Here is a 13,328-nt window from a genome sequence, read left to right as displayed (position 1 = left end):
TGTGGTGGACATCCATGATTATTTCCACGAAATAAACTTCTAGAGGTGGAATTGATTTGCTGCTCCACCTTCCAAACTGAGTGCTATCCTTGTTCTCTGGGGACAGGCTTCAGAGTTCCTTTCTCTGCCTGTAGTTCAGATCCCAAATGAGCTCTCCCATCGAACAGTTCCATGACTCTTGCTGCATTAGACCATAAGCTGTCCCCCAGCGGTGGAGGGCCTGAGGTGTTTCGGGCCCAATATCACATGGATCGCGGTATACCATTGTGCCTTGGGTCATGCCCTTTATACGGAAGCCATCCACAGGTCCTTCTGATGAATAAAACCCTAATAACTCTCATTATAGTGGGAAGATGCCTGAAGTGGACTATGTGATTCTGGCAGAATGGTTTGATTGGATTGTGAGGAACATCGACGTGTCCATTGATTTGATAGGTGAGAGGCCCCTCCCGACCTTCCTCCCCCAGTGAGGACGCGCTTGGCTGGACCGCCAACCAGCAGGGACGGTGGGCGGGGCCCTTACCACTGGTGATTCTTTTCCCACATCAATTCAGCCTTCTGTCCAATGGCAGACAGAATCTGGGGGCATTTTGGTTCCTCCTATAGAAGCACCCTCCCTGGGCTTTGTTACTCAAGCTGCTCTCCCCTGGTCCATTGTGATTTGATGTTGTTTTTTCTAGTTTATATGAGAAGGAGGAGGGACAGGATCTGGACATTTACTGAGACCCACTGTGCCAGACCCCGTGCTAAGCTTTGTGTATGCATGGAAGCTCATTCAGCCTCAGAACAACCCTGTGGGGCTGGTGACATGGAAGGAAAATTAAAGTTGGGATGAGGGTCAAGATGCCTGTCAGGCCACACAGCTGGTTAGTGGTTGGGCTGTGAGCTGGCTGTGGTCTGTGTCTTCTGCTCAGAGCTGCTGGCGGATGTTTCTCTCCACGTCTTGCCCACACACCTTCCTTCCCCCTCCCCTCGGCTTTGACTTCCAAGCCATGACCAGAGTAATTAGAACCATGTATGATTTTTTTTAATTTCAGTTTATCTCCGGACCACCCCTGAGACCTGTTATCAGAGGTTACAGATGAGATGCAGGGAGGAGGAGACAGTCATTTCCCTGGTAAGAGCCCTCTTTAACCTGCTTCAAAATGACCGGGAAACCATGTCCATCGCAGCCCGGCCCTTCCCTCTGTGAGGTCACTGTGCTGTTGTCACAGAGGAAGAAACGGGAACTGAGCATGCAGGAGGGTAAACTCTGACTTCCTCTGTGGCTGGAGACCCTGTGCAGAGTCCAGATCGACCTCACTTCCTGTGGCTCGAGACTCATTGCTTGGCGCCCTCTGTGCTCAGAGGCGTCCCTTCTCCACTCCCTGTCCAGGTGCCCCCAGGGCTCGTCCTGTCCACCTCCTGAAGGTGACCTGCCTCTGGGCCCAGCTCTGGGTCCTCGCTAGAACGTGCCCTCCCACCTGCACTGCATCCCCAGTGCTTAGTGCAGTGCTGGGCTTGGCGGTGGCCTTCTCTACAACTTGCCCAGCATCTTGCCCTTCTGGGTCCTGGCTCAGGGCCACATGGACTGTAGTCAGGACTGTTGTAGCCATTGGACTGCCCTCCTTGTCCTGGTCCTTCACTCCGCACGTTCCCTCCAAAATCTGGTCTCCACATTGCTGCTTGGGTGATGTGTCCAGTATAGAATGCCATTCATGCAGTTTCCCAGCCATAAGCCCTCAGTGCCTTGCCGCTGTCTAGGCTGAAGTCCCCACTGCCCGATTGGTGTTATCTCCCTCCACTTCCTGCTTTTCATGCTCTGGCCATAGAGACTAGTTGTGGCTACACACACACACACACACACACACACACACACACACAAACACACTCACCATGTAGTTACATAAATGTGCCTTTGTATGGTGGTTTCTTTTGCCTTCCAAGTTCAGCTCAGATGTCACTTTCTCCAGGAGGCCTTCCCTGACCTTCCCTCCGTTGTGCTCCTCTAGCCTCTGGGTGTCTTATGATCACAGCCCTAAGGACAAGCATACTGAAACTATTTGTCTGTATGTTTGTTCCCCATCTATCATCAAACTGTGAGCTTTTTAAGATTAGATCTTATTCCCTTTGCATCCCCAGCATGTTTCCCAGGACTTGGCACCTAGGAGTTGCTCAGTTAGTACTGAACTGAATGCCCTACACGAATGCCTCTAGCGGTACACAGACAGAGGCTGGCAGGCATTTACTGGGGTGTCATGGGGGTCTGAGCTCAGGATGGGCTGGACTTGGGGCCCTGGAAGACCTGTCCTGCTCCTGAGGTCTGCCTAGCCTTGTTTTCCTTGGGCACCAGAAAGGTTGATTCCAGCCGTGAAGGCATGGGCCTCTCTCTAGGCAGCTCCTTTGAAATCCAGAGACAGGAGTGAAGGGTGCAGTGGAGTGGGGCTGGGCCATGCCAAGGTAGGGCATGGCCACTCTGTGCAGTGACACAGATGTTCTGAAGAAATGACAAGTCTGGAGTCCCTCTAAGCCATTAGCCAAGCCATTATCCTAACATTTCTGATGTGGCCTATAGGACAAACCTGTTGTTGTTGCCAAGGGAGAACTCAGTGGTGGATGAAAAGGTGTCAGTGCAGTTTCTCTAAGAACTTCCGGGCTGGCAGTAAATTGCTGCTTGGGGAGGTGGTCACGGGCAGCCAAAGCACCTTGGCCTGTGCATGTGGAAGTGTGTGCTGTCCAGTCCTGCCTGTGCAGAGGCACTAATGGCTTAGGGGCATGTCCGGGCCTCTTTTCCCTTGGGTTCCACCTCGTGGGGCTTTCTGAAGTTGGTCTTCATGGGGCACCTGGGTGGCTCAGTCGGTTGAGCGTCCGACTTGGGCTTAGGTCATGATCTTGCAGTCTGTGAGTTCGAGCCCTGTGTCGGGCTCTGTGCTGACAGCTCAGAGCCTGGAGCCTGCTTCAGATTCTGTGTCTCCCTCTTCCTCTGCCCCTCCCCTGCTCATGTTCTGTGTGTGTCTCTCTCTCTCTGTCAAAAATAAATAAACATTAAAAAATTTTTAAATGAAGTTGGTCTTCATGGTCTAGAGGGTCCACAGGTTGTAGGTCATCTAGGGAGTAGGAGCAGCAGGAAAGGGATTCCCTAGGCCAGTGAGGGTCATTGTCCTCTTGGAGGGAAGGTCAGAGGGGAGGGGTCAGAGGCTGCCCAGGGCTGGGCTGTCCAGCTGTGGGGCAGCTGTGGGCTCCACCATGAAGGAGCTGATGGCCCTGCTGCTGGAGAAGTGGCAGGAAGTGTGAGAAGCGAGGTGGGAGGGTGTGCGTAAGGCACCAGTGGAGCAGGGAGGGGTGGAGCCCACGGCCCTAGTGAAGCCTCTAACTGTTGCCCTGCCCGAGCTGGCTGACAGAGGCAGCCGCTGCATTTACTGCTGTCCGCCTGGACCAGGTCAGCAGTTGTAGGCTCCTTTGTCCAAGCCACTGCCCTGTGGTCATCAACGTTCATCCCCCTGCCTAAGACCCTTGGTGGAGAGGTTTGTCCCCCTCCCTGCTCCTGACAGCCTGTGTCTGTGTGTGTCTGTGTGTGTGTGTTTCCTGGCAGGAATACTTGGATGCTCTTCACCGCCTCTATGAGGAGTGGCTCTTCAAAGGAGGCCTTTTCCCTGTGGCAGCCCCTGTTCTGGTAAGTTCCCCTGGCAGGGCAGGAGACTTTTCTAGAAGGAGGAGTGACCCAGGGAATGTCAGCCACTCTGTAGTCCGGGGAAGCACGAGTTCCTTCATAGCTGGAGGATCGAGAAGGAGGAAGCAGGGAGGGTGGAAAGGGCTCTTTCTCTGGCCCGGTCCCCATTCTGGACTGAATCTCAGAGTTAGTTGGACAGTCCTGAGAGAAGGTGACCTGTCCCAGTGTTATTACACCGGTGGCCACAGTAGCATCTCACTTATCCAGCCTCACCAGGGAAGGAGTGTCCCCGATGGCTGAAGCCTCTAGACGTGCGTTTTGGCTTTAAGCACTCGAGCTGGTGGTCTTTGCGATGCAGCCGTCCCTTCTTCAGTGGATAGCAGGCGCAGAGCCTCACTGCCCCCTTTCTTGGTGACCCAGGGCATCTGGAGGAGCACCACTTGCTGTCCTGGGCTGTTACCCAGCGATGCCCTTAGGAGGTGCTGAGGTGTGTAGGACTGTTTGCCCCACACCACTCACGTGTTTGAGCTCCCGCGTTGGCTTTGTATAGTTGCCCCCTTTTCTCCTGCTGACACTCGCCACTTCTAACTGTGTCGCCGTGTCCGCTCCATCCGTGTTTCCCTGCTTCCCTGTCCCCTCGTTTTCTGATTTGCTGCTGCTGAATTTCTTGAGGCAGGCAGATGGGTGCTAAGACTGTCAGGAGTGCGTGCACAGCGTGGGATGCAAGGGAGGGCCACACACAGACTTTGGTGCATGGCCTGAGGGACATCTGTTTGGGCTTCTCAAATACTTCTACTCACGGTGCTCGCGGGCCATGAGGTTGCTGAAAAGTGAGATATTACTGTGCTGGAGTTTTGAAGAAGTAAAATCTATTTTTTCCCCCTCATGATTGGATAATATAACATGATGGGGAAAAAAAAAAACATCATTCGTGGGCTGGCCACAGGGACAGCTGTAGTGGATTCTTAAGTGAAAACACAGTTGAGAATATGAATTGACCTAGAACCAGGTGCTGTTTTGCTTTTATGCTTCCATTTTCTCTGCCTGTGACCTTGGGCTTCTCTGCCTCTCCCGCTTCATCCTGCCTGTCTGTACCTCTCCCCCTCTTCATCGTGCAGGGAGGAGGATGTTGAGGTCAAGTGCAGCCCGGTGATCCATGTGTTTAATTTCCAGGTGATTGAGGCTGACCACGACAGGAAGAAAATGTTAGAACTCTTTGAACAAAACCGGGACCGCATACTAACTCCAGAGAATCAGAAACATGGCTCATAGAACAGGAAAGATCATGCCAGAAAAATGCCCACTGCTGCCAAGTTAGCTGTTAGGAGCAATTTGGGAAAATCAACTTTCGGGAGGGCTTTATATTTGGCCACATTGTTTTCCTGGTGGTCTCTTCCTCTTTGCCAGTGTCTTCATCCTGGGTCTCTGGTCCTTGCAGGTAAATGACAAATGGGACCAGTGGGTTTGTCATGCCCTTTGGTGGTCGTAGCCTTGCATTCCCCCAGTGCCTCTCCTGGTGGTTTCCCACTGCTGGGTCCCTCTGATTAAGGGAAGAGCCTCCTGACCTCATGCTGGGTTTGGAGTCTCTAACCCTTCCCCGCCACCCAGGAGGGTGGGGTAGTGGCCCTTACATCCCAGGGAGGAAGTTGAAGCTCAGCGAGGCCAAGGGACTCCCCAGGGTCACACAGCCAGTGACAGTGGAGTTGGCACAATTCAGACTTTTGGCGACTCTGAAACGTTCTCTGCCTCTCATCCTGAGAGCCTGTCTTCCCTTGCTAGAGATCTCACGTCTGTGTGGGGAGAGCCAGCAGTGCGTGGAGCCAGCATCCTCATTTTCTCATTATGTGAGCAATTCTCGAGGACAGTCAGCATTCCTAGACCTTCACAAAATTGTGCTGTGTTTGGCTTGAGCCCAGCGTCCAGTGCTTTCCCAGCATGAGGCTGCTGCGGCATTTACCACCTCATCATCTGGACTTCCGTGTCCTTGAGAGAATCGTGCTTTGACTTCTGCACGGTGCTTGGTGTCCTTGGTGACAAAGGCCTGCCTGAGCTGCTGCCAATTCCATGTCAGGGACATGGCTTTTGGTGCCTGGGTGGTTTGCCCGGTGCCAAGCTGGGGCAAGGGGCACCAGTGCCCTGGCTTCTGAGGCTCTCTTACCTTGTGATGGCCTGTGTGAGGAGCTTTGCCCTTGGAATTACTGAGAGTCTGTGGGCTGTGGGAGAGGCCTGAGTGGCCTTAAGTCTTTTTGAAATGTTTTTCCATGAAGGGGACACCTTGGATCATAGAGCATGAACTCATCTTTATTGGTTCAGAATATATCTTAGCTTCTCAGCTGTTAACAATACATCACAGCCATAGCTGCCTCTTGAGTCCAGTGGGAAGTAGAGAGAAATAACATTCTCTTAGGAGACAGTCTGGACAAGAAGGTCAGGGCTCGCAAGCAAAGGCTCTTGGAGCACTGGTATTCCTGATATTTTGGAGGTGGGTGGAGATCAGAAGATTGTTGTCGACACAGAGAAGGGCCAGTTGTGAGCTTTGGGGAAGCAGGCCTCAGCTCTCCTGAGCAGCGGTTGGTGTAAACGCAGGTTGGAAGGCCTTGCCACGGCCTCTGCGGGAGTGTGGCACCTATGCGTGCAGCTGTCTGACTCTGCGTGGGTTACAGGTGCTCTGGTGGTCCAGTTCCAGAGGGAGCACTAAGGGGGCAAGACTGTGACTCCTGGACCAAATCTTGGGCTACGCGGGCAGGATGAGGGGCAGCCCCGTGGGGATGAGCCTCTCAGCCCAAATGTCAGTGATTGACTAGATGCCCAGGGGAGGCGAGAGCCTGTGCTACCGGGGATCTTGACGGGCCAGGGAAGTCTCTGGGAATTTGTAGACGAACAGTCCAGTATTTTCCCCACAGCTTAATTTGAGCATCTGTTTTGGGGGAAATGTAATTTTAAAAAATAAATAAAATCTTGCTCTGTAGTAGCCAATAAATTCTTCACTGAAAACCTGAGGTTAATTTTGGAGTGCTTCCTAGGCCAGTGATTTTAGCTCCCTGCAGCATCCTTTTGCCAGTAGGATAATGTGGTTTCATTTTCTAAACCCCATCTTTCCTAACATGGGAGGTTTGGGTCCAAAAAAGCTCGCCATCCTCTTGCTCTGGCACCACGGACAGGATGCCGTGTACCTGCAGCGGCCAGTGCAGGTGGCAAAATCTCCCAGCCCACGTATGTCACACAAAATGGCTGGTGCTCAGCTTGCACGTATGAGGTTTGCCTTCCCCATGTGGCAGGCAGGGCTGGTGACATCAGGAGTCATGGAGCAGGGCAGGAAGAGGGCAGATGGCACACGGTAGGCACGACACCTAGTTTTTAGAGCTGAGGGAGGCACTCCTCAGGGACTCCCAGGAATGGCTCGGAGGGGCATGGCAGGGGCTGGCTCCTTGAATTGCTGACAGGGCAAGCCAGGGCAGTGACGTTTCAGATTTATTGGTGTTGCCCCATTCTTACCCTGAGGTGGGGTTCTGTAGAGCATTGCATGAGTATACCCCAGAGCCACCTCAGCGGCTTTGACCCTTGGTAATTAAAAAAAAAAATGTTTAATAGCATATACATCTTCTTGTACTCAGCATGTTTAGTGAAATAATTCTGATTTATACTTCATATTTTTAATTTTATATGCAAAATGCATGATTAGAATCATTCAGAAATAGTTCATGTACCTGGTGATTAAAAAAAAAAAAAATGAGATAGAAGTGTATTTCTCTTGCACGTAAAAGGGCAGAGGTGGGTGATCCAGGACTGGTATGGTGGCTCCGAGGCCATGGGATCCTGGCTCTCTCTGGCTTTCTGTTCCCAGCTCAACTTCCTGGTTTGTGGCTTCCTTCCTCCAGGGACTTCCCTGTCCAGGATGGTGCCAGAGTTCCTACGCTGGCTAATGAAGGCATCAGGACATATTGTCTGTCCCCCATTCATACTTTAATTCTCATGTGGATGAGGACCTTTGCAAGGCACAACTAAGATAAGCCAGAAGGTTCTAACAGGATTTTTCTAGAGGCCTTAGAGGTGGGGGAAAGACAAGAAGGAAGTCAGGACCCACAGGCTGGGCCACAGATGTGGTGTCAGTGCTGTGGCACCCTCTCTCCCTCCTTTGTGCCCTCACATCACCTCACCCTCACTGCCAGGGACCACAGTGTCCTCAGCTCGACCCGCCTCCTGCGCTGGGTGTAGCCCGGAAAGGGCAGAGGCCACCAGTATAATGCACTCCCACAATTTGGCTCTCGGGAGGCCCTCCCTCAACCGTGGTTCCCGGGAAAGAATGTCATCTTTCATTTCTCTTCCTGTCCTCTTTCATTTCCACCTGAGCTACTTACCTAGATAAGTGTACCCGTCCCTGCCTGTGGGATATATCAGTTGGAGACCTTTAGCCGGGACTCCCCCAGACCCCCACCATCAGACCTGGGGAAGGATTGAAGTGTATACAACTCTGAGAAAAGGTAGAAGGCGTTTCCAGAACCTACCTACCCCCTGGGTGCTGTTGAATCTGTGCCATCTTGTTTTCCTAGAGCACTGGGGCCGGATGGGGGCGCTCACATCAAATGCTCACATATCTGTGGAATGAGTAATACTTATCCCTGTGGCCTCTCCACGCAGAAGAATTACAGTTATTAAAGTAATTGACGAGCTCTTGGAAATGTCAGCCCTCCATTGTTGGAAATCTCATAATAATAATACCCCGCCTGGTGCCTCTGGGCTTTGGTGGTGGATTACTCACCCAGGGCCCCAGGGTCACTGGCACAGGGCTTTCTTTTCCTAATAACCCCAACCCCGCAGCTCCTCTAAGAAGGCGGAGTGAACTCTGTGTTCCTTTAGTTTACATAAGATAGTGAGCTTGCCAAAGGCTGTCATTAAACAGAAGCTGAGAGAGAGCTAGTCTTGCGGAATCCAGAGTGGGTATCCACATTTGCTGCTCTCTTCCCGAATTTCTGCATTTCTTGGCTTGTTCTTCAAGGCTGGGGTCCGTGGAACACAGGTGTTCTAGGAGAGAGTAACAGGTGTTCTGAGAAAAGAGGGTTCCGTAGTCCAGGAAATTTGGGAAGCACCACCTGGGTATTTTCTCTAAGATGCACAAGATACATTAGTATAGATAAACTCAAGCTGTCCTGTGATAAAAACACCTTTTCACCCTTACTTAAGCCAGGGACTCTCAGACTCATTGACAGTAGAACCCCTCATTTGGGGGATATCCATTAACAATCTCCAGAAGTGCCAGTATTCCTCGGAACACACATTGGGAAAAGCACTGTTTTAGGGAGTCTGCAGCTGCTGATGACTCTTGGCTTTTGTGCCCTTTGGGAATCTCTAGCTCTTGGTTCTCCAGGTTCAGTACATCTGAATCCCCAGAGGGCATGTTAAAACATGGATTACCAGGTCCACCCACAGAGTTTCCAGTTGAGTGGAATCCAGTTCTGGGGTGGGCCTGAGACTGTTTTCTAACACCATTCCCGGGGATGATGAGTCCAGGGAACTTCCTGGGTTTAAAGTTTCTAGGACTGGACATCCCAGAGTTCCAAGAAAACTTGGCATCTTGGTGGTGGTTGAATGTCTTGTAAGTGTTGGTTATCATATCTATCAAATGGGAGCATTGCTCATTTTTCAGGGCTGTGAGGATAACTGACCTGGCATATGGAAGGGGTCTGGACCAGGGCCTGGTAGGCAGTAAGTGTCCCATAAATGTTAGTTCATCTGATGTTTCCTGGAAAACTGACTGGAATGCAGTTCGTTGGCCGAGTAATGGCAGCAGCTGCAGTGACTGGCACTTTCCGTCAGCGGCGTGGGCACACGCTCTCACCAATTAATTGGGACCACCTTGATGTATCTGTTCAGTAGGCACAGGTCACAGGCCTGGTTGAGGCTGACCTTCGGGACTTTACCTCTGTAAAGTGCCTCATGACCTTTCTAGAATAGCAGAGTATGGGGCAACCAACTGGCCTTTCTTTTCTTTTTATAAATGCTCCTGTTTCTCGTGGGGACTCTGGGTCTGCGCCTGGCATCCTGAGGCGTGAGAGGGAGAGCTGGGAGAGACATAACTGCTCCTCAGGCCGTGAGAAATGACACTGCTTCTTGTACCAGCAAGGCCCTGGAGTTCCTTACACAATAAACGAATGGTTTTCTTGCTTATTTGCCGGCAGACCTCTTTCCCCATGGGCTCAGGTGACCTCTCACTCACCCTTTCCCTAAGGCACAGAGCAGGTGTATTTGTAGCCAGGGATGGGTAGGTGTTGGCAACTCCAGGCTCATCTTAGGAAATGCCCAGGAAAATGAACAGTGACCAGTTGTTAAGTGTTCAGTGAATCTCACCTTTTGGGATCCACTTGGCTTTGTGGATGGGACTTGGGCTTTGGGGTCAGAATATGGGCTGGGATCCCAGTTTCCCCGGTTATTGGCTCCAAGACCTGGGGCAGGTCACCTTGCTTCTCTGGTTCTGTTTCTTCCTCCTTTGGACACTGGGATTCTGTTTTCTCCCTCACGAGGAGAGAGGCTGCACAGACTACAAAGGGGTGAGTTAAATGAGTGATGGACACAGAGGGTCTGCAGTGGTGCCAGGCTGTTTTTGCTCCTTCAAACCCTTTCCACGTCTCTGTAGTTGGCTGGAGAGGAGACCAGACACTCTTGCACCTTCCTGGAGGGGGGAATGTTTATCAGGGCTATGGGGGAAATATTATTTCAGCATCTTTGCAGTCTGTCCCCAGGAAGTCTGTCAGCAGGCCTCTATTCTCTCCCTGTCTTTTGACAGCACTTCCCCTGCATCAGCCATATGCCAGGCCCTGTGCTGGCTGACAGGTGCACACTGGTGGCCAGGACAGACACCTCCCTCCACTCATGAAGCATGTAGTTTAGCTCCTCATAGCTACCCCCCATCCTGAAATAATCCCTGAGAAAACCCACACTAAGGCAGGAAGGCACCTGCAGCCTCAGCACTCCCTTCTGTTGGGGTAGAGAATTAACACCAAAGACTCAGTGATAAAACCAACACCAACTATAGAATTTTACTGAAGTAGCAGGATACAACACTAGCATATGCAAATGATCAACAGGTTATAACGGTAGTGAAGATCCCATTTACAGTGGTAACAAAGAAGATTAAATACTTTGGAATAAATTTAACAAGATACATACAAAAACATACAAAAAATATGCTAAAGCACTCCTCAAAGACACCAAATAAGACGAACAAATGTGAAGGCATCCCATCCTTGGATAGGGGGACTCAATATAAAGATGTCTGTTCTCCCTTAAAGTAAATTACAAATTTAATACAATCTCAGTAGAAACACCACGGTCTATTTTATGGAATTATATACATTATTCTCAATTTTATATAGAAACACAAACATTAAGGAATAACCAGGAAACCACTGGAAAAAGAAAAACTGTGATGGAGAACTAGCCTTACTAGACAGTAAAACATACTGTAAAACCTGTATCATTAAAACAGTGTGGAACTGATGCATGAATAGATAAGTAGAAGAGTGAAATAAAATAGCCCAGAAATAGACGTAAGTACATATAGAAATTTACATGATAAAGATGCCATCTCAAACCATTGGGGTAAAGATGGACTTTTTAACAAAAATGGTGGCTAAGGTCGCCATTTGGAAAAAGGTAAAAGATCCGTATTTTAATGCCATATAAACTCCCAAGGGGTTAGGGATCTAAATGTAGAAATTGGAACCATTCAAGTACCAGAAGAAAATGTGGATGAATTCATCTCTAAAACCTTGATGTAGGGAAAGCTTCCTAATGATGATTCAAAATCCAGGGGCAACCAAATGTTAATCATTCTGGCTAAGTAAAAATTTTAAAACTTGTGTGATAAAACCTAGCATGAACAAAATCAAAAGACAGTTAACAAACTGGGAGAAAAATGCAACATATGTAACAAAGGGCTAATATTCCTAAATATCCATGAAGAATTCTTTAAAATTGAAGGACAAAGGACCAAAAACCAAATAGAAAACTGAGGAAAAGATGTGAAAGACAATTTACAAAAAAGATATAAAAATGGCCCTTAAACATGTGAAAAACACATTCATTCAGAGAAAAGCAGATGCTATGATCTGAATATTTGTAGTCCCCCCACCCCCCATCCATATGTTGAAAACTTAATGCTTAAGGCCATGGTATTAGGAGGGGACCTTCAAGAGGAAGAGATTAGGCGTGAGAATGGAACCTCATGAACAGATTCAGTGCTGTTGTAAAAGAACCCCACAGAGCTCCCGTGCCTCTTCCACCGTGTGGGGACACAGCAAGAAGTCGGCAGTCTGCAGTCTGCAGCCGGCAGAGAACCTTCGCCAGAACACCACCATACTGGCACCATGATGTTGGACTTGTAGCCTCCAGAACTGTGAGAAATAAATTTCTGTTGTGGATAAGCCACTGGTGTGTAGTATTTTGTTATAAAAGCCCAGACGGACTGAAAGAACACTGACTCACCTCCCAGACAGGGGTGTGTGGGGGGAAACAAACCACATTCTTTTGGTGAGGCTGTGGGGAACAAGTACTCACGTACATCGCTGGTGGGAGTGTAACTTTGTACAACCCTTTTGGAGAGAAGTTTGACAACATCCGACAAAGTACGTATGCACTTGCACTGCGACCCAGGGATCCCACTTGTGGTATCGAATATATACTTTCTACAATATAAAAATATCTATGCACAAGGTTATTTATTGCAGCATTGGTTTTAACTGCAAAATAACTGGAAACAGCCTAAAGACCTGTACGTAACAGAGTGGTCAAACTATGGCACAGCCACACAGTGGGGTGGAAAAAAGAATGAAGAAGCTCTTTCTGAACAGATATGATTTCCAGGACATAAAGCAATCTTGAGTGAAAAACAACGTCCAAATGAGTATCTCTGGTACACTACCCTTTGTATAAGAAGAGACCCAAGAAAATACACAGATGCAGGGGCGCCTGGATGGCTCAGTCGGTTGGGCATCTGACTCTGGCTCAGGTCACGTCTCACTGTTTGTGAGTTTGAGTTCCATGTTGGACTCTTTGCTGACAGCTCAGAGCCTGGAGCCTGCTTCAGATTCTGTGTCTCCCTCTCTCTGCCCGTTCTCTGCTGGTGCTCTGTCTCTCTCTCAAAAATAAATAAAAACTTTAAAAAAATACGCAGATGCAAAGGAAATGAAGGATGATCCAAAAACTAAATAGATTGGTGGGCAGAGGCTGTAGAGAGGGAAGGATGAGGTGTGGTTGCAGGGAGGAGAAGGGAATGACACTTGTGTGAAATGTGTCTTTTTGTATAACTGACTCTTAGAACCGTAGAAAAGTGTCCCATTACCCCCGAAATAAACAAGATCAACTAGGATGTAGGGGGAATGGAAAATGGAATACAGACACAGCTGACCCTAAGAGCATCACAAGTGAAAAACGACCACACCAGAGGGGTGGGGAAGTAAGGAAGTCGCCTGAGTAACTGTAGAAAACAGTACCTTGATGCGGCGAGAGTGAAGGTGAAAATTAGTCTTCATAAATGCTATGATAGAGTTTTAAAAGTGTTTCTCACGGAGGTGTGGTCAGCAATTCTAAAACTATAGTATTGGACCTGAACAAACAAGTAGACCGTAGATTACGAGAGCCAGGTTTCATTCTCTTCTACAGAAAGAACTTATAAGTAAAAGGG

General features: G+C 49.4%; 1 protein-coding gene across 10 annotated transcripts in view; it reads left to right on the top strand.

Moving 5' to 3' along the window:
• Positions 1–9,812, top strand: part of TK2 (thymidine kinase 2) — a 34,101-nt gene extending 24,289 nt beyond the window's left edge. For 9 of the 10 annotated variants that reach the window (XM_045442987.1, XM_045442985.1, XM_045442982.1 and 6 more), the window contains 4 exons: positions 347–435; positions 1,038–1,117; positions 3,572–3,652; positions 4,823–9,812. In XM_045442987.1, coding sequence (XP_045298943.1) covers positions 347–435; positions 1,038–1,117; positions 3,572–3,652; positions 4,823–4,921 — 349 coding nt within the window. In that variant the 3' untranslated portion in view covers positions 4,922–9,812. Of the gene's footprint in view, positions 1–346; positions 436–1,037; positions 1,118–3,571; positions 3,653–4,069; positions 4,137–4,822 lie in introns of all 10 variants that reach the window. The other variant, XM_045442981.1, reaches the window with a different exon arrangement.
• Positions 9,813–13,328: the final 3,516 nt, after the last annotated feature.

The sequence above is a fragment of the Leopardus geoffroyi genome, chromosome E2, assembly GCF_018350155.1.
Source record: "Leopardus geoffroyi isolate Oge1 chromosome E2, O.geoffroyi_Oge1_pat1.0, whole genome shotgun sequence".
NCBI lineage: Eukaryota > Metazoa > Chordata > Mammalia > Carnivora > Felidae > Leopardus > Leopardus geoffroyi.
The sequence above is the reverse complement of the archived record's forward strand: the minus strand, read 5'-3'. Positions and strand labels throughout refer to the sequence as shown.